The sequence below is a fragment of the Mus caroli genome, chromosome 10 (assembly GCF_900094665.2).
Source record: "Mus caroli chromosome 10, CAROLI_EIJ_v1.1, whole genome shotgun sequence".
NCBI classification, from domain to species: domain Eukaryota; kingdom Metazoa; phylum Chordata; class Mammalia; order Rodentia; family Muridae; genus Mus; species Mus caroli.
The window spans coordinates 74847807-74872394 of record NC_034579.1 but is presented as its reverse complement, the minus strand read 5'-3'; the positions used below and the strand labels follow the sequence as shown (position 1 = coordinate 74872394).

At 56.9% G+C, this 24588-nt stretch overlaps 2 protein-coding genes across 10 annotated transcripts; one reads left to right on the top strand and one right to left on the bottom strand.

Moving 5' to 3' along the window:
• Positions 1–508: 508 nt before the first annotated feature.
• Sppl2b (signal peptide peptidase like 2B) lies at positions 509–13490 on the bottom strand. 8 transcript variants are annotated; one of them, XM_021174856.1, is made up of 15 exons: positions 13380–13490; positions 7788–7907; positions 6905–7087; positions 6476–6565; positions 6170–6309; positions 5945–6084; positions 5691–5787; positions 5088–5204; positions 4033–4114; positions 3851–3925; positions 3718–3780; positions 3528–3627; positions 3109–3186; positions 2575–2735; positions 509–1821 (listed from the first exon to the last, which is right to left on the bottom strand). In XM_021174856.1, exons 1-15 carry the CDS (start codon positions 13425–13427, stop codon positions 1579–1581), a joined length of 1737 nt encoding a protein of 578 aa, XP_021030515.1. In that variant the 5' UTR covers positions 13428–13490; the 3' UTR covers positions 509–1578. The 8 variants fall into 8 exon arrangements, with proteins under 8 accessions (XP_021030515.1, XP_029338739.1, XP_021030514.1 ...); XM_029482879.1 differs by having other exon boundaries at positions 2520–2735; positions 5945–6087; positions 13380–13487; XM_021174855.2 differs by having other exon boundaries at positions 511–1821; positions 5945–6087; positions 13380–13474.
• Positions 13491–13552: 62 nt separating this feature from the next.
• Lsm7 (LSM7 homolog, U6 small nuclear RNA and mRNA degradation associated) lies at positions 13553–15999 on the top strand. 2 transcript variants are annotated; one of them, XM_021174775.2, is made up of 4 exons: positions 13553–13587; positions 14060–14150; positions 14983–15054; positions 15717–15999. In XM_021174775.2, the coding sequence occupies exons 1-4, from the start codon at positions 13582–13584 to the stop codon at positions 15857–15859; spliced, it is 312 nt and encodes a 103-aa protein (XP_021030434.1). In that variant the 5' UTR covers positions 13553–13581; the 3' UTR covers positions 15860–15999. The 2 variants fall into 2 exon arrangements, with proteins under 2 accessions (XP_021030434.1, XP_029338155.1); XM_029482295.1 differs by having other exon boundaries at positions 13570–13743.
• Positions 16000–24588: the final 8589 nt, after the last annotated feature.

Sequence of the window (24588 nt, the reverse complement as noted above, 5' to 3'; positions counted from 1 at the left end):
TTTTTTTTTTTTTTTTGAGACAGGGTCCCTGGGTGTAGCCCTGGCTGTCCTGGAACTCGATCTGTAGACCAGGCTGGACTTAATTCAGAGATCCACCTGCCTCTGTCTCCTGTGTGCTGGGGTTAAAGGGGTGTCACCACTTTTTCCTTTTTGAAAATAGGGTTTTTTACATAGCCCCCACCCCCCATCTGGCTTGGAACCTGCCCTATAGAGTACACCGGCAGAGAACTCAGAGATGTGCCTACCTCTATGTGTGCCGCTAGCCCGGCTGCAAGGCAGCTCAGCAGTGGCTTGGGGACCACACACATCTCTGGTCCCCACAGAGCTAAGAGTCCCTTCCTGCACAGGAAAGGAGTGCATGAGCGGTGAGGCCAGCAAGGACCAGCCAGTCAGGGATGGCACACCTCAGGCCTCAGTGGGACTCCAGGGCACTGGGGAACTGACAGTTAAGCCCTCAGGTGTCCAGGCCAGACCAGGACTCCCACCCCCTCACAGGACAGGAGGCCACTGTGAGTATGAAAAGCTGTTTTAATCCCCTGACAACCTAAAGCCAGGGCCCTCGGACGGGACCTTGCAGAGCACCTCCGACCACCCCAGAGGGGGAAGGACTGCTTGGACACCCAGTACAAAATGGCTTGTCAAGTCCAATGGCAGAAGCAGGTGGCTGGGCCCCAGCGCTCCTCTGCCTATCCATTCTGGTTAGACAGGGTGCCTAGGGGATGTCCCCTGCCCCCATCCCCAGAGCTCTAGGAGGACCACCCAGCTGTCCCTGCTTGTCACCCTGCAGCAGACACCCTTTTCCATGCAAGTGTGGGTGGCTGTGGCTCCCGAGTTCTATCCCAGCGTGTGGGGACTGTGGCCTCTGCCTCGGTGACATGCAGCATGTGTGCTGGGCTCCCTGCAGGCAGATCTGTCATGGAGTCCAGAGCCTGGTTGGTGAGGTAGAGGACAGATGCCAGTCCAGAAGCCACTGCTGGGGCAGAGGGCAGTGGCCTGGAAGACTTGCACGTCTGAGCTGATGGACTTGCTGGGGACGTGGACCCATCCACACGTGGCCAGCTCCCACCATGCTGCACAGCGCAGGACCTGGAGCTGGAGCCGTTTACTGGCTTAGAGCAGTGGCCCGCATTCTCAACTCCATCTTGGCGTGGACTCTCCTGAAGGGGTTTGGGCCCCGCGGGCAGAGTGCCCACAGACAGGCCCCTCGAGGCTGCTCCCAACATAGGAACCTGCTTGTTGGGGTTGCTCTGGCCCCAGAGCCCAGCCCTGTGGAGGGAGGCGTGGCCGTAGGAGCATCTGCAGGGCGAGCATCGGCCGAGCACCGTGGGCAGCGGCCTTGCATGGAGTGGGCAGCAGATGAAGCTCACGGCCTGGTGCAAAGCAGAGCTGGGCGCGGGGTGCAGCTGCGGGGAGAATCTACTTGAGGCCTCAGAGGCCTGAGCACCATGTTAGGGGGGACACGGAGCAGGTCTGTCACCCTGGTGGGTGGCAGCTGTCTCTGTCCCCTGCAGGTCCCAGGTGGTCAGCATCTGTGTGGCGTGGAAGGCGGCGAGGGCCCAGCTCTCGCCCCTCTTCTTCCTAGGCCGAAGTCTCCGGCTTCACCACAGGGATAGGCTGAGCCTCATCCCCATTTGAGGGGCTGAGGGGACTGGCCACAGGGTTGTCAGGATCCTTGGCAGGGTTTGCGGCTCCGGCCTCCTCAGTGGACAGGGGGCTCTTGGCTAGCTCTTCACTTGGAGGCTGCTCGGAGAGGGAGGAACCCACAGCCTTCGGAGGCACAGGTGCCTGGGTTGCGGCCCACGGGGTCTGAGGTGCATCCTTCTGGAGAGAGGAGGGGGCTATGAGAGCAGGACCAGTTGGGACCAGTCAGAGCAGACCCCAACGGGGCAGAACCCACACAGATGCAGGACACTTAGAGCAGGAGGCATGCAGCAACCACCCAGAGCCAGAAACGCCCAGCCCCCACCACCCGGCGCCACCCAGGGCTATGCAGCTTCATCCAGGCCCAACACCACTCAGCACCCAGGGCAGCAAGTGCTCTCCGTCTCATGCCTCCCCAGTGCTCCTCCGAGCAATCCCACTCATCAGTGAAATCCTGTGGGGAGCAGTAACCCTCAAGTCCAAGCAGTCCGTGAGCACAGGCTGGCCCTGGGCAGATCCCTGCCTATCCCAGCAGCTGCCTCTGTAACACCAAGGAAGTACCAGAGCACAGAGCCCCCTGAAAGACGCACCCAAGAAGAAAGGCTCATCTTGGGGAGCCACGTGGCACCCACTGTCTGTGGTGGGCACTCCCCATCCTCTCACAGCCCTCCAACGTACCTTCCATCCTCTTCGGCTGCTACAGGGCAGTGAGGGGGGGTTTGGGGGGGGGGCTCGGCAATGCGGCAGGAGTGTGTTCAAAGCCTTAGGTCACATCAGAGAGTTCCCCACAGGGAACCAAAAAGCCCAAAGCATGACCTTCCAGAAGCGAGGGACCCAGGCCAGGGGCTCAGTGGGAGCACAAGGAGGCTGGACTCAACTTGACCTGGTGGCCTTAGGGGGCTATCGCCGCAGTCATAGCAAACTGGTATTCACCGCAAAACCGCTGCCCGTCCAGAAGGCGCCCAGCTCCCGGCGCCACAGAGCCACGGTGCAGCTGGTCAGCAGTGTGCAAGGGACCAGGTAGAGTAGTGCAGGCTGGCCACGCTGCATGAGGACAAGAGCCACGAAGGTCACCAGGAGGCCCAGGCCATAGGCTGCAGGGACAGAGAGAGTGTCAGCCGAAGTGCACCTGGGGGGAGCAATGCTTGGTCAGGGCGCCACCACAGAGGGGAGCAAGGACAGTCATTGGGGAGAGCACTAGCCACAAGCCGGGATCCCAGAACCGTGGTAGCTGAGGCAGAAGGACCAGAAACCTCATACCCAGGGCTGTGCAGGTCAGCGAGGACAGTGGGTGGCCCTAGACGCCTGTATAGGAAGCACTTGGGCCAGACACTCAACTACTCAAGCCCAGCCCCACTAGGTGACACTTAAAATCAGCCTAGGACAAGTAGAACTAGGGTCTTGGGGACCAGAAGGTGACAGACAAAAGGCAGAGAAGAGTGCGACAGAGAAGAGTGGACCACCTACCAATGGTACAGGCCACAAAGTAAATTCTGGAGGACTGCACCTGGATATCAAACCTGTGACAGTAGGCCACCAGCAGCCCTGTGGGGAGGATGCAGAGTCACCACACCAGTGGCATAGCTATGGGCGACCACACTGAGACAGGACAGTAGGACCAGGCCCACACTTCAGCATGGTCCCTGGCTGTGCCAGTAACCAGTGTCCCACAGGGATGTCAGGACCTGGAGGGGCCCTGCCATGTGGATGGTGACAATGGGCACACACATCACCTATGAAGCATGGGGGACCTGGCAGGTGTGGCCATACAGTCATGCACTACCCAGGAGGCCATTCTGCCACCAGACCCTGCCTGAAGTCCCTGAATGGGCGTCATCATGCCCCACAGCCCACCTGCTCACCCGCCCCGCGCGCTCAGCCCACACCTGGCACCAAGATGTCTCCAAAGCCCAGGAGGGAGAAGGGCCGGTCACACAGGGAGAGTGGTGAGGTGTTCAGCCTGGGAACCTTCAGCACCATGGGCAGCTGTGGGGAGAGCAGGGCTCAGCCTGGACGCCCGCGCCCACCCACCCTGCTGGGGCCACAGCTCACAGCCCCTGTGGTGGGCTGGCCTACCTTCTCATGGGTGGATGAGTTCGAGGGCCCGGTGGCCACCTCCACCATGATGCTGTTGCCGCTCTGCACAAGACAGGCTGTCAGCCAGGGAGTGGGAGGGGGGCAGGCAGCTGGGAGGGCAGAGGGGACCTACCTTGGTCAGGAAGGGGGTGATGAAGACGAAGAAGATGTCGTAGATGAAGAGCACCAGCAGCAGTAGCGTGCAGGCCTGCGGGAGCCAGCACCTGAGTGACCCCAACAACCCCGACCCATGTGCTCCCAGCTCCTCAGACCTCCACCAGGGCTGTGCCTGCCCTGCCTACTGGCAGTCCTCACCTTGAAGGTAGGCAGGCGGATGGTCTTCAGCATGTACAGGCAGAAGGCAATGCCCAGGGTGTCTTGCAGGACCCATGCCCACCTGGGAGGAGAATGCTCACTCAATGACTCTGAGCTCTATCCCTGCCTCATCCTACACCAAGCAGCCACCAGGGACCTGCCACCAAGCTACATGCTCCACACCCCCCCCCCCCCCCCCCCCCCCCCCCCCCCCCCGCCCACACAGGGCCTCAGACCCCAGAAGCAGGAGCACCGCAGAGGCAGGCCAGCAGCATGGACCACAGCATGGCTTCAAGCAGATGTGGAGTGGGGCTCCATGTGGGGAACAAGCTGGCGTGATGGTTCCTGTCACACCTCAACATGCCCAGAACATACAACTGTGGAATTTAGGAGTTGGGCCTGCCCAGGGCCTTGCAGCCCAGTGTGAAGGGCAGAGGCAAGCTTCTGTGGGGGCACGACTCCCCTGTCTGACTGCACAGCAGGCAGCAGTAGGACATGTGGGGACAGCAGGGAGCTTGGCTCTGCCCCACTCCTCCCCCCAGCACATCTATTAGCACGCCAAGCAGCACGGAAGCCAGGAGTGCTCGGGCTGTGCCAGCCAGTGTCCGTGACGACCAGGAGCCAGGTGGGGACAGGCAGGCTGTCCTTGGGGCCATGGCGCCAGGCCTCTGCCTTCAAGGGGGATGTGTATGCATCAGAGCCCCGTGGGAATTCAGTGCAGGAGAAAATGGAGCTTCTATCGCCACGGGGCGGACGGCAAGTGGCACCTGGGCATCAGGTGCTGCCTGAGCCCACGCCAAGATGTGAGTGACAAATAGTGGCTCTGAGCCAGCATGTCCCCTTGCCCTGCCCAGGAGCTGGGCAAAGGATGGACAGAACCCTTATCTAGATTCCTATCGGGGTGTGGGCTCTTGGCCAGGCCTAAATGAAATGGGACACGGGCAGGCGGCAGCCGTGGTGTGTAGCCCTAAAGATGGGAAGCCCAAGGCCTCGCTGGGCAGCGGGGGCACCCGAGGACAGCAGTGAGAAGCCGACAGGGACAAAGCAACACTTACTGGTCCTCATTTCGGAAGATACCCCACACCACGGAGACAGTGACACAGAAGAGTGCCAGCAGCAGCATGCGGGCCTGTGGGCGCTTGTGGAAGTACGGCAGGTTGTTGTCGGGGACCCTGGAGGGGACCACCCGTCAGCGTCCCTCTTCCCTCACTTCAACACCACCCTGAGCCTCGATCGCATGCTGGCTTGTGCCTGCTGTTCCCTCTCAGCCCTGAGTAGGAGCCCTGACTATGTGGCATGTCCCTCTGGCTCTAGGAGAGCAACCCTAAGGGCCACTACCCTGTGGCTGCTGGCCTCACCTAGCCGCAGGTGGCTCTGAAGCAGTGCCATCCAGGGGCAGGTAGAGCCTTGGAGGCCTATGATGTCGCCACTCCCTTCCCAGCCTACCATCCTTGGCCTCACTCTCCGGGACCCCCGTGTCATACCCTGTGGCTCAGTTAGACAGGAAGGGGTATACAGTGCACAGGCGACTGGAGCCCCAAAGCCTACCCAACCCACGACCAGCACTTAGTAAGCACCTCCTGGATCTCTGAATACGCCAGGAGGGTAAGAGACTGCAGGAGAAGGGAGGAGAGGGCCTGGTCAGGCCTGGGCCTCACCTGCATGTGCAGAAGGGCAGCTTGCGCACACAGGGTGCCAGACAGCTGTAGAGACCAGTGGAGGAGGCCAGGCAGAAGATTCCAATGATCACGTAGACTGCGGGGCCAGGCAGGCAGGACGCAGGAACAGCGAGGGGCAGGAAGGGTAAGAAATCAAGGAAGCAGCTATGGCCCCTCGGTCCTTGGGCGGGGCCCCGCGAGTGGGTGGGCGGGGCCCTGGGTGGGTGGGCGGGGCCCGCGGGTGGGTGGCATACCCAGGCGGTCATAGAAGTAGTAGAGAAGCACAAGCATGAAGCAGCACATGACAACAAACACGCAGATCATGACTGGAGTCACGTCCACCGCCTCATCCTCCTGTTTCTCAGGACCATCGTCTCGCTTATGCTTCATGTACCTTCTTGGAAAACATCGGGGTCACCCAGGGCCATGGCTTCCAGGGCTCGGCCCCTCCCATGGTGCCTGGAGTCAGCTGTACTCACTTCTTCACATCATGGCTGCCAGCCCAGTAGCCACCGATGGCGACGGTGCCCACGGCCATGACAAAGATGATGACCATGTTGTAGTCCATCACCGGCTCGCTTGGAGCATACATTGCCACCATTACCTCACGGCCAAAGCGCTGTCCCCGAGAGGAGAGTGGGCTCAGAGGGTGGGCATCACTGTGCCCCAGCTTCATCCAGGACCTACCCAGAACCCTCACGATCCAACCTTGAGTCAACTGCTAGGACCTGCACCCAGAACCCAGATCCTAAGCCCTGTCCACCCAGCCCCGCCCTGCCGCCTACCCTGAAGATGTCTCGAAGGTCCCTGTGGCTCAGCAGGGCCACAGGGATGCTTATCTCCTCATACTGTGTCTTGTTGCCTCCTGGAGGGACCTGAAGTGGACAGGAGTTTAGGGTCACCCAAGCCCCCTGGCTGGACAACTCCAATCCTCCTTCAGGCACCACACCCTGGCGTGCAGAAGGGCAGGAAGGCCGGGGTTCAGGCTGGCTGGGCAAGGCACCAACCCCAGGGCTCCCCAGCACTGGCCCTGCAAGGGGCCACTCTACAGGTCTCTAGCCCCAGCGACTTATCAACCCCAGCTCTGGGGCCATGACTGCATAGACCTGTGCCTCCACCTGTCATTACAGCGTCTCTCACCATGTGGGAGCCAGGGCTCCCCAATGCTTTCCCACCACCCCAGAGGTAAGCGGAGGGAGACCCGAGCACCCTACCAGCTTCTCCTTGCTGACTATCAGCAGCCCGTGAGCCCCACTGCCCTGGGCCAGCCGCACTTTCTCATAGAAGGTACAGTTGCCCCGGGCCACCAGTGCGATTTGGTTGGTGAAGTCTTCTGCAGGGACATCAAGGTAGGAACAGAGCTGGGTGGTGCTCAAGTCTCGAAGCTTCAGGAGAGACTGCGGAGGGCACGGGGTCAGGGCCTCCAAGTCCCCAGAAAAGCCCTGGAGCAGCCCATGCTAACTGTCCCTATCAGTCCCGACACCAAGACAGCAGGCTGCTGTCCCCAGCTGCATTGGAGGCCTAAGGACTGCCGAGGATCCTGTGAGGTGACACGTGTGAGGGGACACAACATACCAGGCTACAACAGGTGCACCCAGGACTCACAAAGCCCTCCCCTCCCTGCACTGCGTGTCCTTCAAATGCCTAGCAAGTGTCCCAGGCCTCAGTAAAGGTCACAGTGGCATGTGTATCACTCAAGGCTAAAAAGGCATGCTGCCCCACTGTGAGCACTCACACAAAGTACACAGAACTCATGCACACCATTAAACGTGGATGGGAAGGGTGGAGAGGCTCACTCAGAGGACAGGCACCTCCCTGGGAACAGACAGGGGGACAGGCAGCCATGGGAGACTCAGAGGGGTGAGATGAACAGTCCTGCCCTAGGCTGTCACTCCTGAGGTGCCCTCTGACCTGGTCTATCTGTCACAGACCAGTAGTCGTGACAAGCCTTGTCTGACTAGGGTCCCCAGCAGACCTGCCTCCCCACAGCCCTCAGCCAGCTGCTCCTCCTGCACATGAGAACTCAGGCCCAGAGGGACAGAGGGCCCACCCAAGGACTCCCAGGTGAGTGGCAGTGTGGCCTAGTGTGACACTTACCACTTTGCTGAGGTCATGTGGCAAGTGGGCCCACTGTGGGTTGTAGAGGATGCAGTAGTCCCTGCTCCGAGTCCTACTGATTTGGGACACCACTCGCAGCACGCCAAACTCACAGGCCGCCTGGAACGACAAGACAGCAGTAAGGACTTCAGGTGTCAGAGGCAACATGGATGCCTGGTCTTGGTGAGGATGCCAGACACAGACAAAGGTGCCTTCCTGAGCAAGGCACGGTGACACAGGCCAGTCATCCCTGCACTCTGGAAGCTGAGGCAAAGGAATTGCTATGAGTTTGAGGCCAGCCTGGGCTGTAGAGACCTTGTCTCAAAGAAGGGGGAGCTCCCTCACTACTGTCCCTTGCACCGCCCTTCTGACCAGGGCCCAGCATTTGGGACAGCCAATGCTGCCAGACCCATACCCAGAGGCAGCAGCGAGTCACAGCCCGGCTCTGGAGCGAGCGGCAGGGCCATGGCTAGTTCCCAGAGCCTGCTGTGGAGGACCAGCGCTTCACAGAGGTGTGCTGCAGCCCTTCACTGGCTGAGTCCTGTCAACTTCCCTGGGCTCCTGAGGCCAGCATCTGTAAGACTGTGTGGGCCTCCCTGCCCCCCCCCCCCGTGGCTTGCTACTGGGGCTTTACAGGGCCTGAAGGGAGCCAGAGCAGCTCTCTGAGCTACAGTGGAGACAGGGATCCTAGAGCAGAAGTGAGGAACACATGCAGCCGGTAAGAGCAGCACATGGGATGGGGGTTAGAACGGGCTGGAGTCAGCTGTGTGGCTTCTACAGAAATATCCAGACTCTGCCGAGGCTCAGCTGTCTGCCCAGGAGCCTAGTGCCGTCTTGTAACCCTGATGTGGCAGGAGCTGGGGCGAGGGAGGCAGATATGGAGGTGCAGGCTAGCTGTACCAGCTGGGAGAGAGTGAGCTAGACCGATGCTAATTAGGGCTTCCCAGGCTCCAAGGCAATCAGACATCGGAGAAGCAGGGGGCTAGGAAGGGGTGACTGACAACCCCAGATCCACCCTCAATGCAGAGTAAGGAGGTAGGCATGGTGGCTTAATGCCTGCACTCAGGAAGAGACCAGCCTGGTCTACCTAAGGAGTTCCACCATGGGGCCTGAGTGGGCAGAGCTCAGCCCCACAGCAGCAGTAACCAGAATGAAGAAAGCAGAGAGGCATGTGTCCCTCCATGCTGCTGCCCCAGCCTGTCCCTGCCGAGGGGAGTGCCACCACAGGCCTGAGCTTGGACCTGGACCTGGGCAGCGAGCTCTTTCTGGTATCCTCGAGAACCACTTAAAACTAATAGGTACTTACTGTCCAGCCTCTACAAAATGGTTCTCAGTACAGGGCCTCAAGGTCACCTGAGGACTGGAGTTCATGGGGTAGGAGACCCCCACACATTGTCATCTGACATCCTTGCTCATTGTAGCATATGCATACAAATACACACAGACTCAAACACAAAATGATTTTAAAATTGTACTTTCATTACATAATGCTAATCCTTGAGAGTCTTACAGAGTCCCACAGGTTTGTAAAACAGGCCATAAAGTGTCATAGCACAGCAGGTCCCTGATGCTGAAGACCCACAAACTGGCTGCAGAAGCCAGAGATCAGGCTGCAAGCTGGCCAAGTCGCTGTGTAGGCTGCTGGGTGAGGGACCCACACGCCAGGGGGACGTGTTGGTGTAACCCCTGCTGCAGCTGTAACCGACTGCTTACGTCACAGCTCACAGGTGGTGTGGAGAGCCTGGGCAAAGGCTTTGGGCTGGGAAGATGACAGTCCACAGCAGGAATGTAACTGCTATTGTTGGCAGGGTCTCATGTAGCCCAGGCTGGCACCTGACTCTGTAGCTGAGGATGACCCTGAGCTGATCTTGTCACATCCACCTCCCGAGTACTAGGATGACAGGTGTGTGCCTGGTTCTGTGATGGCAGGGATGAGGCCAGGGCTTCAGCCATGCTAGGTAAACATCCTACCCACAAGTTAAAGCCCTGATAACTCCTCTGCGGTGCTGATGAGTGCCTGGGATGGCTGTGCCTGTCGAGATACCTTCTACACAGCTGTGTTCTACATCATGACGGCTGTCAGCCTGGCTAGTCACAGAGTAACCGAGCCAAGTGAGTCCTGAGGAGAGCTCACTATTGCTGTGGCACAGTGGCCCCATGGCCACCACTCACCAGAGAAAACAACCATATCTACATCAGGCCAAGGCTCAGGACATGACCCAGAGGAGGGAAGACTGGCAGGGGCTGGAGGTAGCTAAGGCTCAGGACTCTACCATTACTCTCCTAAACTCAGTAAGGCCTTGCCCAGCCAGTGAGGAGCCCTAGCGATGCACCTCCAGGACCTGTGTTCCTATAAAGACATCCCATAAGCTCACCGTTCTCCTGAGCCTGACCTGGGTGGAGTCATTTCCGTTATGTGGGTGACTTATCTGGGGCAAACAGATTTTGTTTACATCTCCCCAGAAGTCACTCGAAACCAGGACCCTCAGAGCTCACTCCTCCTGGCTGCAAACTCCTCAGGGAGAGACTGGGTGTCACCGGAGGACCCGCTTTACAAACAGGCAGGGAGCACAAGATCACTGGCCCAAGACATTGATGGACACCAACCTGCAGCTAGCAGATGTCAGGGTCCCCACCAGAATGCTTGGGTTTCTTGCACAGACCTGGCTTGCCAGCTTTTGGGGGTTGGGATTCCCACTCAGCCTGAAACACTGCAGGAGGCCCTGATCTCAACATGGCAGCATGAGGAAGGCCCAGGTTGCCCCAGTCCTCACTGGAGATGCTGACCACACACAGTGCAAGCAGCTAGGAACCTCATTTTTAAGCGTCCCCTTCAGGGACCTAGCGCTGACCCTACTCCTCTCCAGAGAGAGCTGAGCCCCTGACACCAACTGTCCCCAAGATATTACCCCTGTCTGCCTCTCCAGGCAGCTGTGTGTGCCCAGGAAGGCCCTGAGCTGAAGCCATCACCAGTTCAGGGGAGGGCAGGGGCAGAGGACAACTGAGACCACAGGGCTCAGAGCAGTTGGTCTCAAAGCTACACTCCCACTCCAGCCTCCTCCCGAACCTCCTTCCACTCTGGGAAAAATCAGAACCCACCCCCAAGCACTTCAGGACACCCCCAAGCACCTCCGTGTGGCCCTAGACACCCACCAGCCATGTGCCCCTCCCACAAAGTTCCTTTCATGAGGGATTTGGGGGCCACAGTCCACATCTCAAACTTGCCTGCCTTTTGTGTTTATAAAGTTTTTGCGGCACACAAATAAGTTCAGTCCTGTGACCATGGTTCCCCCCCCCCGCCCCCCAGCAGTGGAGCAGTGGTGACAGGGGCCTGCAGAGCAGAGAGCTTCCCTTGTCAGAGCACAGCAGTGCTGTGTGGACCCAGGATGGGCTCTCTGTGAAAAGTGGCTTTTGTGTAAAACGGAAACGAGTAGAACTGCCTCTCTTCACAGTGATCATTGACCACACAAAGGCACATTCACGGTCACCCACCCCACCCCACCACACACACGGCAGCCTTTCTACTCCGTCACCAAGGGGACAGCACAATGACACTCTTAACAGGTCAGGCTCTTCCAAGAACCAGTTCTAAGGCACTGTGTCCTGGTCACACCTGGAAGACCTGGAGACCAGAAGCCCCGACAGCATCCTCACATAGACACAGCCCCCAGTACCACCTCAAAGGGGTAGGAAACCGGGCCAGCAGGAACAGCATGGGATCAAGTCTTTAAGTCAGGATCACAAAAAGCCCTGGGGTCCTGGACTGCCACCATGCCAGTTCTCACTCAGTTAGCTTTACTCTTGGGCACCAGGACCAGGCTGCAACCCAGCCAAGAATGGCACCCTGCCTGCTCCCCACCAGATATGGGAAAGTAGGTGCATCTACACCCATGCAGGATAAAGTCCAGGCAACACCCATCACCCGCCCAGTAATTCTCCCAGCACACAGGCTCACTGTCCAGCCAGGCCCACCCTTTCCTCCCAAAGCCTCTAGCCCTGAGTAAGAACTGAAGTCTCATCGTTCTGTGGAAACAGCTTCCCCAAGAGCAAGCACTCCCAGCTGCAGGAACAGGCCCCACATGCACACTGAAGTCAGCTCATCCCAGGAAAACACCATCTCTTACACCTTGGGTTAGCACCTGATGCCCACAGCTTCTTTCCTTTCCCGTCCTCAGCAAACTCCTATTCATCCTTCAGAACCTGTCACTGTCACTGTCCCTGAAAGACCTCCATCAGACCAGCAATAAAAGAGACCCACAAAAAAAAGACATGGACTGGCCTCAGGGCAGGTCCAGCCAGAAGAGATGGCATAGCCGGGGGAGTTCCTCCATCAAAAGAGAAAAGAAAAAAAAGACAAGGAGAAACCAGAATAGCCTTGGTGGACAGCACCTGCACAAAGAGGGCAGTTTCCAGAGAAGGACAGTGGCCTGCTAAATATGATGTAGAGAGAGCCCTGGCCCACTGGCCAGATGCAGCAAGCCCTGACACACTTTCAAAAGCTCATGCCCAGCCAAGAACAGGATGTGGGGATAAAAGCAGCCAAAGAGAGATGTTGGCCACATGGTGGAGAGCCCAGGAACCACATGTGTGAGGAATGCCTTAATGCTTAGCCAATCAAGGAGGCACATGCCAGCCAGTTGTGCCAGCACCCGGGAGGCTGAGGCAGAGCTGCAAGCCCACCGCCAGCCTGGGCCATACAGGGAGACCCTGTCACAAAAGTCTGTAATCTCAAAAAGGAAAAGAAAAAGTATTTTTTAAAATGACCTGAGCTCTTGTTCCACAAGACAAGATCGTACACAGTAGCAGGACGCACCGGCCACCCTTCAAACCGGCCTGAGACCCAAGGATGCAGCACTCCAGGATCCACTGGGACTGGAGGCTGGAGCCACAAAAACAAAACAAGAAAGGACTCTACTAAGCCAGGAGTTTCGATGGGGCGCGTGAGATAACCAGGCCGGTGTTTAGCTTTGAGTTCCAGGCTAGCCAAGCCTCACCGGGTGCTCAGGGACAGCCAGGGCAACATGGCAAGTCAGAGCCCAGCCTGGACTGCAGAGCGAGCTGGAGGCCAGCCTGAGCTGCGGAGCAAGTTGGAGGGCAGCCTGGACTGCAGAGTGAGTGTGAAGCCAACATGGGTTACATAGTGAGTTCAAGGCTAGCCTGGACTACCCCAAGTTCGAGACCAGCATGCCACCTCTCTCAGAAAGCAAAGCACACCAGAAGCCAGCCTCCTGCCAGGGCGCACCCTGCGCACACCTGAGGCGTCCCAGCAGAAGCTCGTCCCCAGCGTTCTGCACCGACCCTGAGATGGGGACCCCCTTCCCCCCAAGGTCACAGAGCAGAAGCCGGCGTGCCGGGCTGCACGCACCTCGGGGGCCGCGCTGGACGCCCCGGGGATAGAGCGCGGGGACTCGCCCCATTCTGCAGAAGGGGAAACTGAGGCTGGCAGGGACAGCGGCGGCGGCGGTTGGGGCCCCGGGGCGCAGGGCGGGCCAAGCCCCGCCAGAAGTCTGCGGTGGCAATGAGCGAGTGGACCACAAGGTCAAGGGCACGGTCAGGAGTGGCGGGGCCGGGCCGATCGGCCGTGGCGCTCACCTGGGCCGCGAGTAGCAGCAGGGCTGCGGTCAGCCGCGCCGCCGCCATGTCCGCCGGTCCCCTCGCAGCTCTAGGCGGAAGGTTTCCTGGCAACGCCTTCGGGACGCCGCGACGCGCCTGTGCCGAGGCTGCGCGTGCGCGAAGGCCTCCGCGTTAGAAAGGGGCGGGGCGGCGCCTGCGCAGAGCGACGCGCGGCGACAAGATGGCGGTGAGCATGTCTAGACCGCGGAAAGCAGGGCCGCGGGATCGAGGGGCTGTGGAATCGATAGCACAAAGACTGAAAGGAGAGTGACGGACGCCCGAGAGTAGGGAGACAGGGTGCTGAAGGATGGGAGCCACGTGGGACTGCAGACGGAGGCTATGGGTACAGACCAGGTGACATGGAAAACAGACGACCCACACGAGGATGCAGACGCGGGACGTGGGGGTAGCAGACCAGGCAGACAGGGGTGCGTACAGGAAACAGTGCAGATGGGGGATCCAGGGATGCAGATGAGGACGTGGGCATGCAGACAGAAATGCAGACTCGGGCATAGCATTCAATTTGGCGGACACTGGAGGTGAGGATGCACGCAGGGTTCTGGGGGCCTGAGGTGAAAAGGAGTCCCTGGGTGCCATGCCCAGGCAACAGGGATGTGGGGAGGCTGGACCTCTCTCCTCAGCGCCCCACCTCCCATCAGGACAAAGAGAAAAAGAAGAAAGAAAGCATCTTGGACCTCTCTAAGTACATCGATAAAACCATTAGAGTGAAGTTCCAGGGTGGTCGGGAAGGTGAGTGCCTACCGCAGGGCTCCCTGACACAGAGCTTGGCTGAGGTCACAGCAAGCAAGGGAAGTCACCTAGCACAGGCGTTCCAATAATGGCTTGGGCTGTTGTGTACCATTGAAAGGTATGCCCCTGTTGTGGGTGGGGAAACAGAGCCCCAGGAAAGGAGCCAAGTGAGATTAGCACCCAGACCAGTATGGATGGATCCTGAAGGAAGGGGCCAGGACCCACGAGGAGGTGGAAGGAGGCGATAGGAAGCCCTGTTTTAAGCACCTGGACACAGCAGGAACCCGGAAGGTTTCCCAATAAAAGGATTGAAAGTTCCAGGCCAGTTTAAGTTATGTAACAAGACCTGTCTCCAAGAATCGACCACGGGTGGGGCTGTATGTCTGTGGGTAGATTGCTGGTTTAGCATGGCATGAAGCCCTGAGTTCTATTCCCAATCCCATGTAAACCTGGCGTGGTTGTATAAGCCTGGCATTCCAACACTAGGGGTAAGACAGGAGGATCAGGCTGCCTAGTGAGTCAGAGACCAGCATGGGCACATGAGACCCTGAGGGGGTGGGGGAGAGAGAGAGAGAGGAAGAAGAAGAAGGAGGAGGAGGAGAGAGACTGTTTTGGATTGCATGGATGGGTGACTATAAAGTTTTATTGACACTATCTATAGCCCCCTTCCATACTGGAAAGAAGAGGGTTGGAGTCACAGTGACAAGGCCACCACCACACTTACTTACTCATGAGTTCTGTGGTGGCAACTGTTCCTGAAGCCCCCATACCAGGTTCTATATGTGTTGTGGGGTGGACTGACATTCTCCATGTCTCGCCCATGTTCCTCAAGCCAGCGGTATCCTGAAGGGCTTTGACCCACTGCTCAACCTGGTGCTGGATGGGACCATGGAGTACATGAGAGGTAAGCCGGCTGAGGTTGTTGTAGGATGGTGCTGGGGGCCTGTGGGGTCAGATTACAGCGGATGGTGACTTAGGGTGCAGTGTTGGAACACCAGAGGACTGGCGTGCTTGCCAGGAGAGCCCCCGACTTGAGACTTCCAGCTCACTCTCCTCAGGTATCTGGCTTTGTCCTCAGCCCTCGGGGACAGCAAGAGTGGTGGCCACTGTCCTCGGCCAGGAATGTCTACCTGTGTCAGAGACTCCAGGGCTCATGGGATCTCAGCTCTGTATAAGCAGGCCCACCCTGTAGTGCCCTGAGCAGACCCCCACACACACACACATCAGGTTTCCTGTCTCCAGCCCTCATGACAGTTATGTCTGATTGCTTACCAGCTCCTCCTGTTGCCCACCCTCTCCAGTGCGTCTGCTGCTCAGCAGATGCCCCTTGGTGTTTATGGGGTCAGCATGGGCTCTAGCGTTCTTGAAGCTGGAGATGTCTGGCTCCTCCCTCAGCCACCTTCATGGTTCTGTGGTTTAGACTCTGCTGGTCCAGGTGTTTGAGAGCATCTGGATCTGTCAGTCCCCAGAAGCTGTGAGTGGGAGCTCTCAGGCCCCTGAGGTCCCGGCTGTGGCATGCCTATGGATGGATATGCACCTCAGTCCTCTTGCCTCTCATCCCACCAGACCCTGATGACCAGTACAAGCTGACGGAGGACACTCGGCAGCTGGGGCTTGTCGTATGTCGTGGCACCTCAGTGGTGCTCATCTGCCCGCAGGACGGCATGGAGGCCATCCCCAACCCCTTCGTGCAGCAGCAGGACACTTAGCAGCAAAGGAGGGTGGCCGGGCCCCAGGGATCTTCCTTCTATGGGGTGAACTTCTGTGTGATGTTTTGGTCTTTTGTTCTTGTTTTTTGTTTTGTTTTGTTTTGTTTTTTAATAAAATTGCCCATGTGAGCCTCCCCCTCCCTTCCTGCTCTGTAACTTTGACCTTTGGAGAAGCCAGAGCCGAGTGGAGACCTTGATCAGACACCGTGGTCCAGGGCAGAGCACAGCACAGCCAGGGACTAGCACAGGGATGGGAGAAACCTGGGCACCTGGTCCTGCAGCCCAGCCGGCTTCACCTGGTGGGCTGTGGCAAGAAGACCACACCTAGAACCACCAGAACCTGGTCTTTCTCCATATGGCGTCCCCTTAGCACTGGTCCCTGCCTGTTCTCTCTGCCCAGGGGAACCAGGAGGGCCTGAGAAAAGGACTGGCTAGCAGGGAGCCTAGGCCCTGAGGTTCCTCAGGCTGGGGTGCCTCCCTAAAGCGTCTGCCACAAGAGAAGCAGCCCAGGCAGGGGCCAGGGCAGGACTCTGTGCTCCTGTAGAACAGCTGGGAATTAGGAAAAGACCTGTGTACCCCCTTAGTCTGGCCGTGCAGCCTCTGGCACATGGAGCACGGGACCCTACGGCCACAACCCTCTGACAATCAGCCCACTCTTAAGTTGGGAAGCCTAGCAGGGAGCATGATTCCCTGAAGTTGTGACCCAAGGCCAGAGTCAGGCTCCCTGCTCCTCCTGTAGAGACAACAAGATGTGCAGCTAGCCAGCTCTGCCTAGCACTCCCAGAAGCCAAGCCTTCCCTCAGCTCCCCTAAGTTAGCAAGACTTGTCCATGACCCTTCTCAAAATGGCCACCTCCCCTGCAGGTAACAAACTGTGGGAGATAAAGTCTGTGCCCCCACTTCCTCACGCTGTATAACTTAGGGGAAGTGTCCCACCCTTGCTAAACTATAGTCTTGGAGTGTGGACACCCCAGCCCTGCCACAGAGCAGTGATGTCACAGGCCCTGGAGGCTCAGAGCTCAGATACTGGCATGAAATCACTTCACCCGGGAGTGACTGACCCAGTCCTAGAAACTAACAGCTGCCTGCCCGTCATGGGGGATGATCTGCACACAGTAGGGTGTCCCCTGCTAGGTTCCAAGTCCTTGTAGTTCCTTGTAGACTTCATGCTTGAGTAGGCTGTGCTTATACCAGGTCATGATGGACTGGAAGACTGCCTAGCACTTGTTGCTTGAAGACAGAAAAGTACAGGCCCTTTCTCCGTGGGGCTAGCAAATGTCTGTTGGCCCTGCACTTGGGAGGCCGAAGCAGAAGGGTGGCAAATTCCAGGGCAGCCTGGGCTACAGAGCAAGACCTCACTCAGCCATATATAAAACAGACCAGAGAGGGGGCTCCATGGGTAAGGTGTTAGCTTCCAAGCCTGAGGACCTCAGTTGGGTCCCTGCAGAGCCTACAGAGGAGAAAACTCCTGCAAATGGCGTGGTGCTTGTACTCTAGGATGCAAACACAGAAATAAATAAAATGAAAACCATATTGGACAGCCTCAGCTGTCCAGGAACATGACAATGAATATCTTCGTGCTACTGTGTGGATATTTGTTACACAGCATAACATCGCAGGAACTTGCTGACACAGCCCAGGATCGCGTTGCGGAGTGAAGTACACAATGTGTACGGAAGAATCCCATTGTGGTGAGCATTTTTGCTTGTTTTTCAAGACAGGGCTTTTCTGTGTAGTCCCTGGCTGTCCGAGAATTAGGTCTGTAGATAAGGCTGGCCTTGATCTTGCAGAGATCCTCTGCTTCCTGAGTGCTGGGATTAAAGACCCACCCATAAGTTTTATTTTAAGCTTGAAGTATCACGGGTGCGTGACTGTAAGTTTTGTAGACAATGATGTTCTGTCAAAAAGCCAAAAGGTTGGAGGTGTCTAGAGAGTGACACCTTGTGTCACCTTGGGATGGGAAAAAGTGATCTAAGGCTGAGGAGCTGGGTACAGCTCAGTGTTTTAATATTTAAAAAGGAGACATTTAATATTTAATGTTTTCCTTATTATTACATTGAAATCTTAATATTTTACTAGGAGTCGGAGGGAGAAAGGCAGACAAGGAAGGGGAGACTGTGGAGACTTAGATGAAGGCAGAGGGGGCAGAGCAGCGGGGAGGATCCAGGGCAGCGGCAGGGCAACACACAGGACCCATCTCCATCCCACTCTGATTGTTGACTGGAGGCCCGCCACCACCCCCCCAACTCCCTCCCAGCTTTCACCCCTCCAGCTTCCCAGCCTCCAGCTCAGGCCTCCAGGCTGCATCAGGGGTCTCCTGCTATCAGCCCAGGGGCCCGGCCTGCAGCAGGTGCCTGTCGCCATGGCCTTTGGCTTGCAAAGAGGCCTCGGGTCTTGTGCAGGGAGACCCTACTCTAGGAGACCCTGCCCGGAGACACTGCAGACTAGGACCAACAGCCAGGCCGTAGCAGGACACCCCTGAGCCACCACTCTCACAGCAGGTTCCAGAAGTTTCGGGAAGTGGGCCGGATCCTATGGGTACTTATGGTCAGCGGCTCCTCACCCCACCCGCCTTGTCTGGCTCACCCAGCCTTCCACCAAACCTTTGCATAGTCCCCATTATGCATTTTGATAATGCAGCTGAGGCCCAGAGATAGTAAGACACTCCCACCTACAGTTTTACGTCCTCTACCTAACACAGGCTGCTCACAGTACCTCTCCACTGCGGCACCGAACCCTTCTCTAACTACACAGGACTTGGGGAAACAGATTAGGCGACATAGGATGCTGATGGGGGACATGGGGATGCAGGTGCCACAAGGGGGATCCAAATCTATAGGTCCATCTGTGTCTGTTGCTTGAAGACAGTGCTTGCCGGCATGTAACAGGCTGCACTGGGGCCTGGAAGGCAGGAGGGTTACAACTTTAAATTTAAGGTCATCTTTGACTACAAGGGAATGGGGAATCGGGGAGGGGGAAGCAAGTAAGGACATAGTCTAGACAGGACAATGGAAAAAGGACATCTCTTTCACTACAGGTGCATCCCAGACAGACAAAGGGAGCCCTTGCACCAGCCCTGGTGCAGTCCTGGAAGGACCCAGATGGCTCTTCGTAGAACAGGACCTTCTGCCATCTAAATCCTAACCCACCTGCAACAGAGACATGTTGCTCTCTGCTCAGCAAACTGGACACCTGAGGCCTGACCCAGGCTGGCCATGAGAATTGGGTTCCTCCAGGAAGAATCCAGGCACTGCTGGCTTCTGGGGAACATATCTCTAACCAAAGAAGCAAGTTAGGATGCACCAGGGAATCCAGCCCCACTTCACAGCCTGAAGCTCTGGGATCCCTCAGCAGCTCTTCCAAAGGGGCCCAGTTACCTCCACACTCCCAGTGGGCTCTGCAGCTGTCCCTATGTGGGAGGGGGCGGGGGATCTAGGTCTCTCACACAGTAAAAGACTCTAGTGAGTGAGCTTTAACCCTCTCAGCAAGCTGTGGCCCTCTCCCCACAGCTCACTCCCAGTATCCAGCAGGGCTCACCCTGAGCAGCAGAGACCACAGGCCCTGTAGCCACCAAAATCCTCATGTTGAGCAGCAATGTGAGTGGGAGAGGAGGGAGATAGACAGCTAAGGCAGGAGATGGAAGTCGAGAGGGCCAGACTGGGTAGTGCATGCCTGTGAGCCCAACTGTGGGGGCCACTGAGCCAGGAGGATCACCAATTCAAGGGCAGACTGGGCTGTATATTCAGACCCAGTATCAAAAACAAAAACTGTTTGGCTGGATGGTTAAAGGCACTTGCTGATAACCTGACTTTCATCCCCAGGACCCACATGGTGCTGGAGAGGACTGACTTCCACAAGTTGTCCTGTGTCCTGGACATGAACTCAGTGGTAGAAACCAGATCCACAACTACTTGGGGATCCACCCACACTCCCCCTTCCACCTAGTGCCTCTCTGGCTCCTGCTGTCAAAAATAGGTTTTGTGATTCAGTCATATTCATGGGTCACCTGACACCACTCATCCCCTAACTCCATCCTTCAAAGAGATGCACAATCTACCTACACATACAGAAGAGTAAACCCGGGGCTGGTGAGATGGCTCAGTGGGTAAGAGCACCCGACTGCTCTTCCGAAGGTCCAGAGTTCAAATCCCAGCAACCACATGGTGGCTCACAACCATCCGCAACGAGATCTGGCGCCCTCTTCTGGAGTGTCTGAAGACAGCTACAGTGTACTTGCATTTAATAAATAAATAAATCTTAAAAAAAAAAAAAAAAAAAAAGAAGAGTAAACCCAAGGTAGAAAACCCTAGGGAGCAGGCAGTGGGCGTGGTCAGTATGGAGCCCCACCTGCCCCCAAGGGCTGGGGGCGTGGTCAGAGGTGGAGCCTCGCCTGAAATCCCCAGAGTGGGGCTGGGGGTGTGGTTAGGGTTAGTGCCACCGATGAGATTTACCCAGTCAAGGGCTGGGGGCGGAGCTCCGGGGTGAGCATTGCCTGCCACCTTGGGTTCTTTCCCAGCTTCACAAACCACAAAAAACAAGTTTCCAGGAACTCACGACCCCAGGTCTTTCAGAGACCAAAGGCAAAAGGAACATTTTCCAACCAGTTTGTGAGGTAGGTCCCCTTGTGACCTGGGCATAGCCTTCCACGCTAGCAACTGAACTCAGCCAAGTATAGAGGAGATGCACCTGCCGTTGTCCTGGCTCTTCTGATCACAGGAGTCTGCATCGAGGTCTGAGGCCAGCCTGCAGGACATAGTAACACCGTCTCAGAAAAACCTTTATCCACAGGTAGCCAGGCCTGGTGGACCACACTGGCATCCCATTGAAGAACACTGATGCAGGAGGATGACAAGCTGAAGTGCTATATAGCTAAATCCTGTTCAGAAGTGGGCAGTGGTGAGTCTGTCCCAACCATGAGTGAAGGCACTTGGTACCCAGCCTGAGGCCTGAGTTCTGCGCTGGGACACTCACAAGTTGACCTCTGACCTCTGGGAGTGTATGACCCACACACAAAATAAATGCATGACATAATTTTTAAAATTTGATGCTGAGCCAGGCGTGGTCACATACACTTTTAATCCCAGCACTTGGGAAGCAGAGGCAGGTGGATTTCTGAGTTCGAGGCCAGCCTGGTCTACAAAGTGAGTTCCAGGACAGCCAGGGCTATACAGAGAAACCCTGTCTCGAAACAAACAAACAAAAAGTTGATGCTGGGGGCTGGAGAGATGGCTCAGTGGTTAAGAGCACTGATTGCTCTTCCAGAGGTCCTGAGTTCAATACCCAGCAACCACATGGTGGCTCACAACCATGTGTAATGAGATCTGATGCCCTCTTCTAGTGTGTCTGAAGACAGCTACAGTGTACTCATAAATAAATCTTTAAAAAAAAAAATTGATGCTGGGACAGGCAGTGGTGACACACACCTTTAGTCCTGATACTCAGGAAGCAGAGGCAGGCAGATCTCTTGAGTTCAAGGCCACCTGGTCTACAGAGTGAGTTCCAGACAGCCAGGACTACACAGAGAAACCCTGTCTGAAAAAAAAAATACAAATGTGTGTTTATGTGTGGCCCAGCTTCGAATTCTGAAAAGCCAAAGTCAGGCCCCCATGCTTAGCAGTAAACACCTGTCCCTCCTGAGCTGTGCTCTGGCCCTAAAGACCATTGCTTACCCCCCCCCCCCATTTTATAAATATGTTCATGTTGCCTGCATGTCTGTCTGTGCACATGTGTGCCATTTCTGAGCAGGTCAAATGGGTGTGTCGGGTCCCCTGGAGCTGGAGTTACAGACAGCTGTAAGGTGCCCTATGAGTCCTGGGAACTGAACTCAGGTCCTCTGTGAGAGCAGCTAGTGCTGTAATTACTGAGGAACCCCTCTGGGGTCAAGAGCCCCCCCCCACCTTCCCCCTTTTGTGTTTTGAAACAGAGCCTATATAGTCCTGGCTGGTCTAGAATACGGGGCCATTTTCCTATGTTCCGTTTGGGAGTGGGTGTCAGTCCTACGGAGCACAAAGGATTCTCCATACCACCAGGCACACCCGGCTGTAGTCCTCCATGCCTAGGACTCTCTGTGTCTCCCAGGTACCCTTCAGAAGAAGTGTTTGTACCTTTTTCAATGCCATCACCCTTGTAACTGTCTAAACATTTATTGTTGACCACAGACAGCCTTGGGGATCCCACATACCTGCTCAAAGCCATGGGGCTTATGTTAACCTGATTCACAGTTTATTAGGGCTCAGAGAGGGTTGTCACTGACCTGAGGATGCACAGCATTGAGCCCGCCAACCTGGGGCTAGGCTGAAGACACATGGAACCCGTCGCTTCACACCTTGATATCTGACCACTACCTTCTAGGTACATAGCTGGGGCCACTGGTCAGGAGCTGGGGTGGTACATATGTCCTCTGCTGCTTGGAAGGTGCCACACAACTATGGCAGTCACGATCTAAAAGGGAAGAGACATAGGGCACATAGGGCATTTCATTTCAAAATCCATTCCTGTGTATCCGGGTCCCTACTGAAGTTCGGCATGGGGACCCCCGCCATGCTGTCCCCAGACCATACTGAGCATGCCTGTCCCCCATGCAGTCACTGCCCCCCCCAGGGAAACCCACGCTTCCCCATCAGCAGGAGCCACCCTTTTCACCCAGGTGGTCCATCTCCGTGGCAACATCACCTCCGCAGGTAGTCGTAGCCTTGGCAACCAGGTGCTAACTGCTCCACTGCCTGCAAGGCTGTGACCCTCCTGCAGCTCTCCCACGCAGCCTCCCCACTGGAGTGGCTCAGAAGAGCTTAGGAGGTAGGGGTGGGGATGGGGGAACCTGCCAGGAACGCTGAGCTCAGAGAGGGCAAGAGACATCCCATGGTCACCCAGCAGCTGGACCTGGGGACTTCAAACCCACCACCCTCATCCAGGCCTTACACACAAGTTTATAGTCTCTTATGTGCCGGCTGAATGCATGGCCCAAGCACGTCTCTGTCCTCAGCTGACTCCCACTGGCTGAGAAGAGAGGGCAGGGGATTCCTCGGTCTTCAGAAGCTCACACTCTGCTCAGACCACCCCTGTCCAGTTTGCCATCACTTATGTCGCTAGTTCAAGTAGGAGTCTATTGGATGCCAAGCGTGTGCAGGAAGGCCGTGCTCAGAAGAAAGGGGGAAGGGCAGACATAAATAGGATGAATGAGTAAATTATAGGATATCTTAGGAAATTGCAGGGAGGCTGGGAACGGGGGACAGAAGGCGGCCGGGTGGAGATGTGAGTCAGGAGGAAGCAGGGGCGGGTGGGGCAGACGCTGGGGAAGGCATTCTGCTCTGTAGCCAGAACAGCATGTGCAAAGGTCCTGCGGTGGGAGCCAAACCCCCTCGGCTGTGGCCTTTCTTGCTGCTGCTCTCATCTGAAGAGTAATTAGAGGAAGGTGTATGGAACCCCCTCGCACTCTGGTGCCCCACCCCCCAGTCATTAAAGCTGTAGTCTGCATTGCTAAGCATGGGAGCTCCTTGGTCCTTGGGGGTGGGCTCAGGCTAGATGAGCAGGACCTAGAATGGGCCCTAGGCAGGCGGCCAATGTCCCTGAGCCTCCCTGCATCCATCTCTGGCTTTGGTCATAGCTGTCTCCCCATGCATGGAAATCCTGATATACCATGTCGCCTGTGTGCAGTGGGCACTCAACAACTGCCTGTCCAGGAGTCCCAACCTCAGAGACCCAGAGAAGGGATGCAATCTGCCTGGGGTCACACAGCACAGCAGTACACACACAGGGTCGGCCTGGTGTGGAGTTGGGGTCTACCTCCAAAGATATTGGGGGGGGCACCGGCTTCCTGCCTCTTGGCTTGGGGATGGACGTGTTCTGGGCCTCAGGCCAATGCGACAGTCTGGGAAAGGAGCCTGCTTGAGTCACAGGTGGCAGAGCTGCCTGCCACTAAACCTTTCTGGAGGACAGAGAGGGCACACGAGGGGGGTATGCAGGACATGCCCGGCTCCCTGCAGCTAGGCCTACAGGTCACCCCTCTCCAGGGACAAAGGCAGCTGAGCCTCCAGCTCACTCAGGCTGCTAGAGCAAGAAGGACAGAACCAGATGCAGCAGCTCCATGGAATGGCTGCTCACTGAACCTCTGCACTTGGGGACTGTTACCTGCTCCCTTTCATATCTCCCACCCTGGACCCCAAGGCCTGAACCCCCAACTCAGGAAGTGCTAGTCTGGTTGATCCACACCCCAACTCCTGTTTCCTTTCTGCTCAGGCTGCCTGCCACCAGGGAGCACTGGGTTCCCAGCCTCAGAAGGAGGAAATCACTCTGTAAACCAGGCTGGCCTCAAACTCAGAGCTCCACCTGCCTCTGCCTCCCCAGTGCTGGAATTCGGGCTAAGATTTATCTTAGTTTTAGCTCTGTGCATTGCATACAGAAGTTCACAAGCCAGAAAGAAGGTGGCCTCAGGCCCCCTGGAACTGGAGTCACAGATGGTTGAGAGATGCTATGTGGGTGCTGGGACCCGAACCCTCAGTCCTCAGCAAGAGCAGCCAGTGATTTGGCTGCTGAGCCTTCTCTCTGGCTCCTCCTCTTATGTCTGGGTTCTCTCCATGTCCCCTATGTAATGTATGCATCCGTCTATCTAATAACCACACTAGGTTGTATGTGCCAAAGCGCACAGCGCAGCCCCAGGCACATGGGAGAGGACTGGATGGCAGCAGCCACAGCCGCGGGTGGCAACTGGAGTAAGGCCGGCAGTGGAGCAGT

What these genes read in the sequence shown, in the direction of transcription:
- Lsm7 (XM_029482295.1), top strand. Translation starts at nt 13,708, where the DNA reads ATGGGAGCCACGTGGGACTGCAGACGGAGGCTATGG. An exon ending in ACTGCAGACGGAGGCTATGG is followed by an intron (nt 13,744 to 14,059) that starts GTACAGACCAGG and finishes ACCTCCCATCAG; the next exon opens with GACAAAGAGAAAAAGAAGAA. An exon ending in GTTCCAGGGTGGTCGGGAAG is followed by an intron (nt 14,151 to 14,982) that starts GTGAGTGCCTAC and finishes ATGTTCCTCAAG; the next exon opens with CCAGCGGTATCCTGAAGGGC.
- Sppl2b (XM_021174855.2), bottom strand. Translation starts at nt 13,427, where the DNA reads ATGGCGGCGGCGCGGCTGACCGCAGCCCTGCTGCTACTCGCGGCCCAG. An exon ending in ATCTTCCGAAATGAGGACCA is followed by an intron (nt 4,115 to 5,087) that starts GTAAGTGTTGCT and finishes TTCTCCTCCCAG; the next exon opens with GTGGGCATGGGTCCTGCAAG. An exon ending in ACTCATCCACCCATGAGAAG is followed by an intron (nt 3,628 to 3,717) that starts GTAGGCCAGCCC and finishes CTCTCCCCACAG; the next exon opens with CTGCCCATGGTGCTGAAGGT.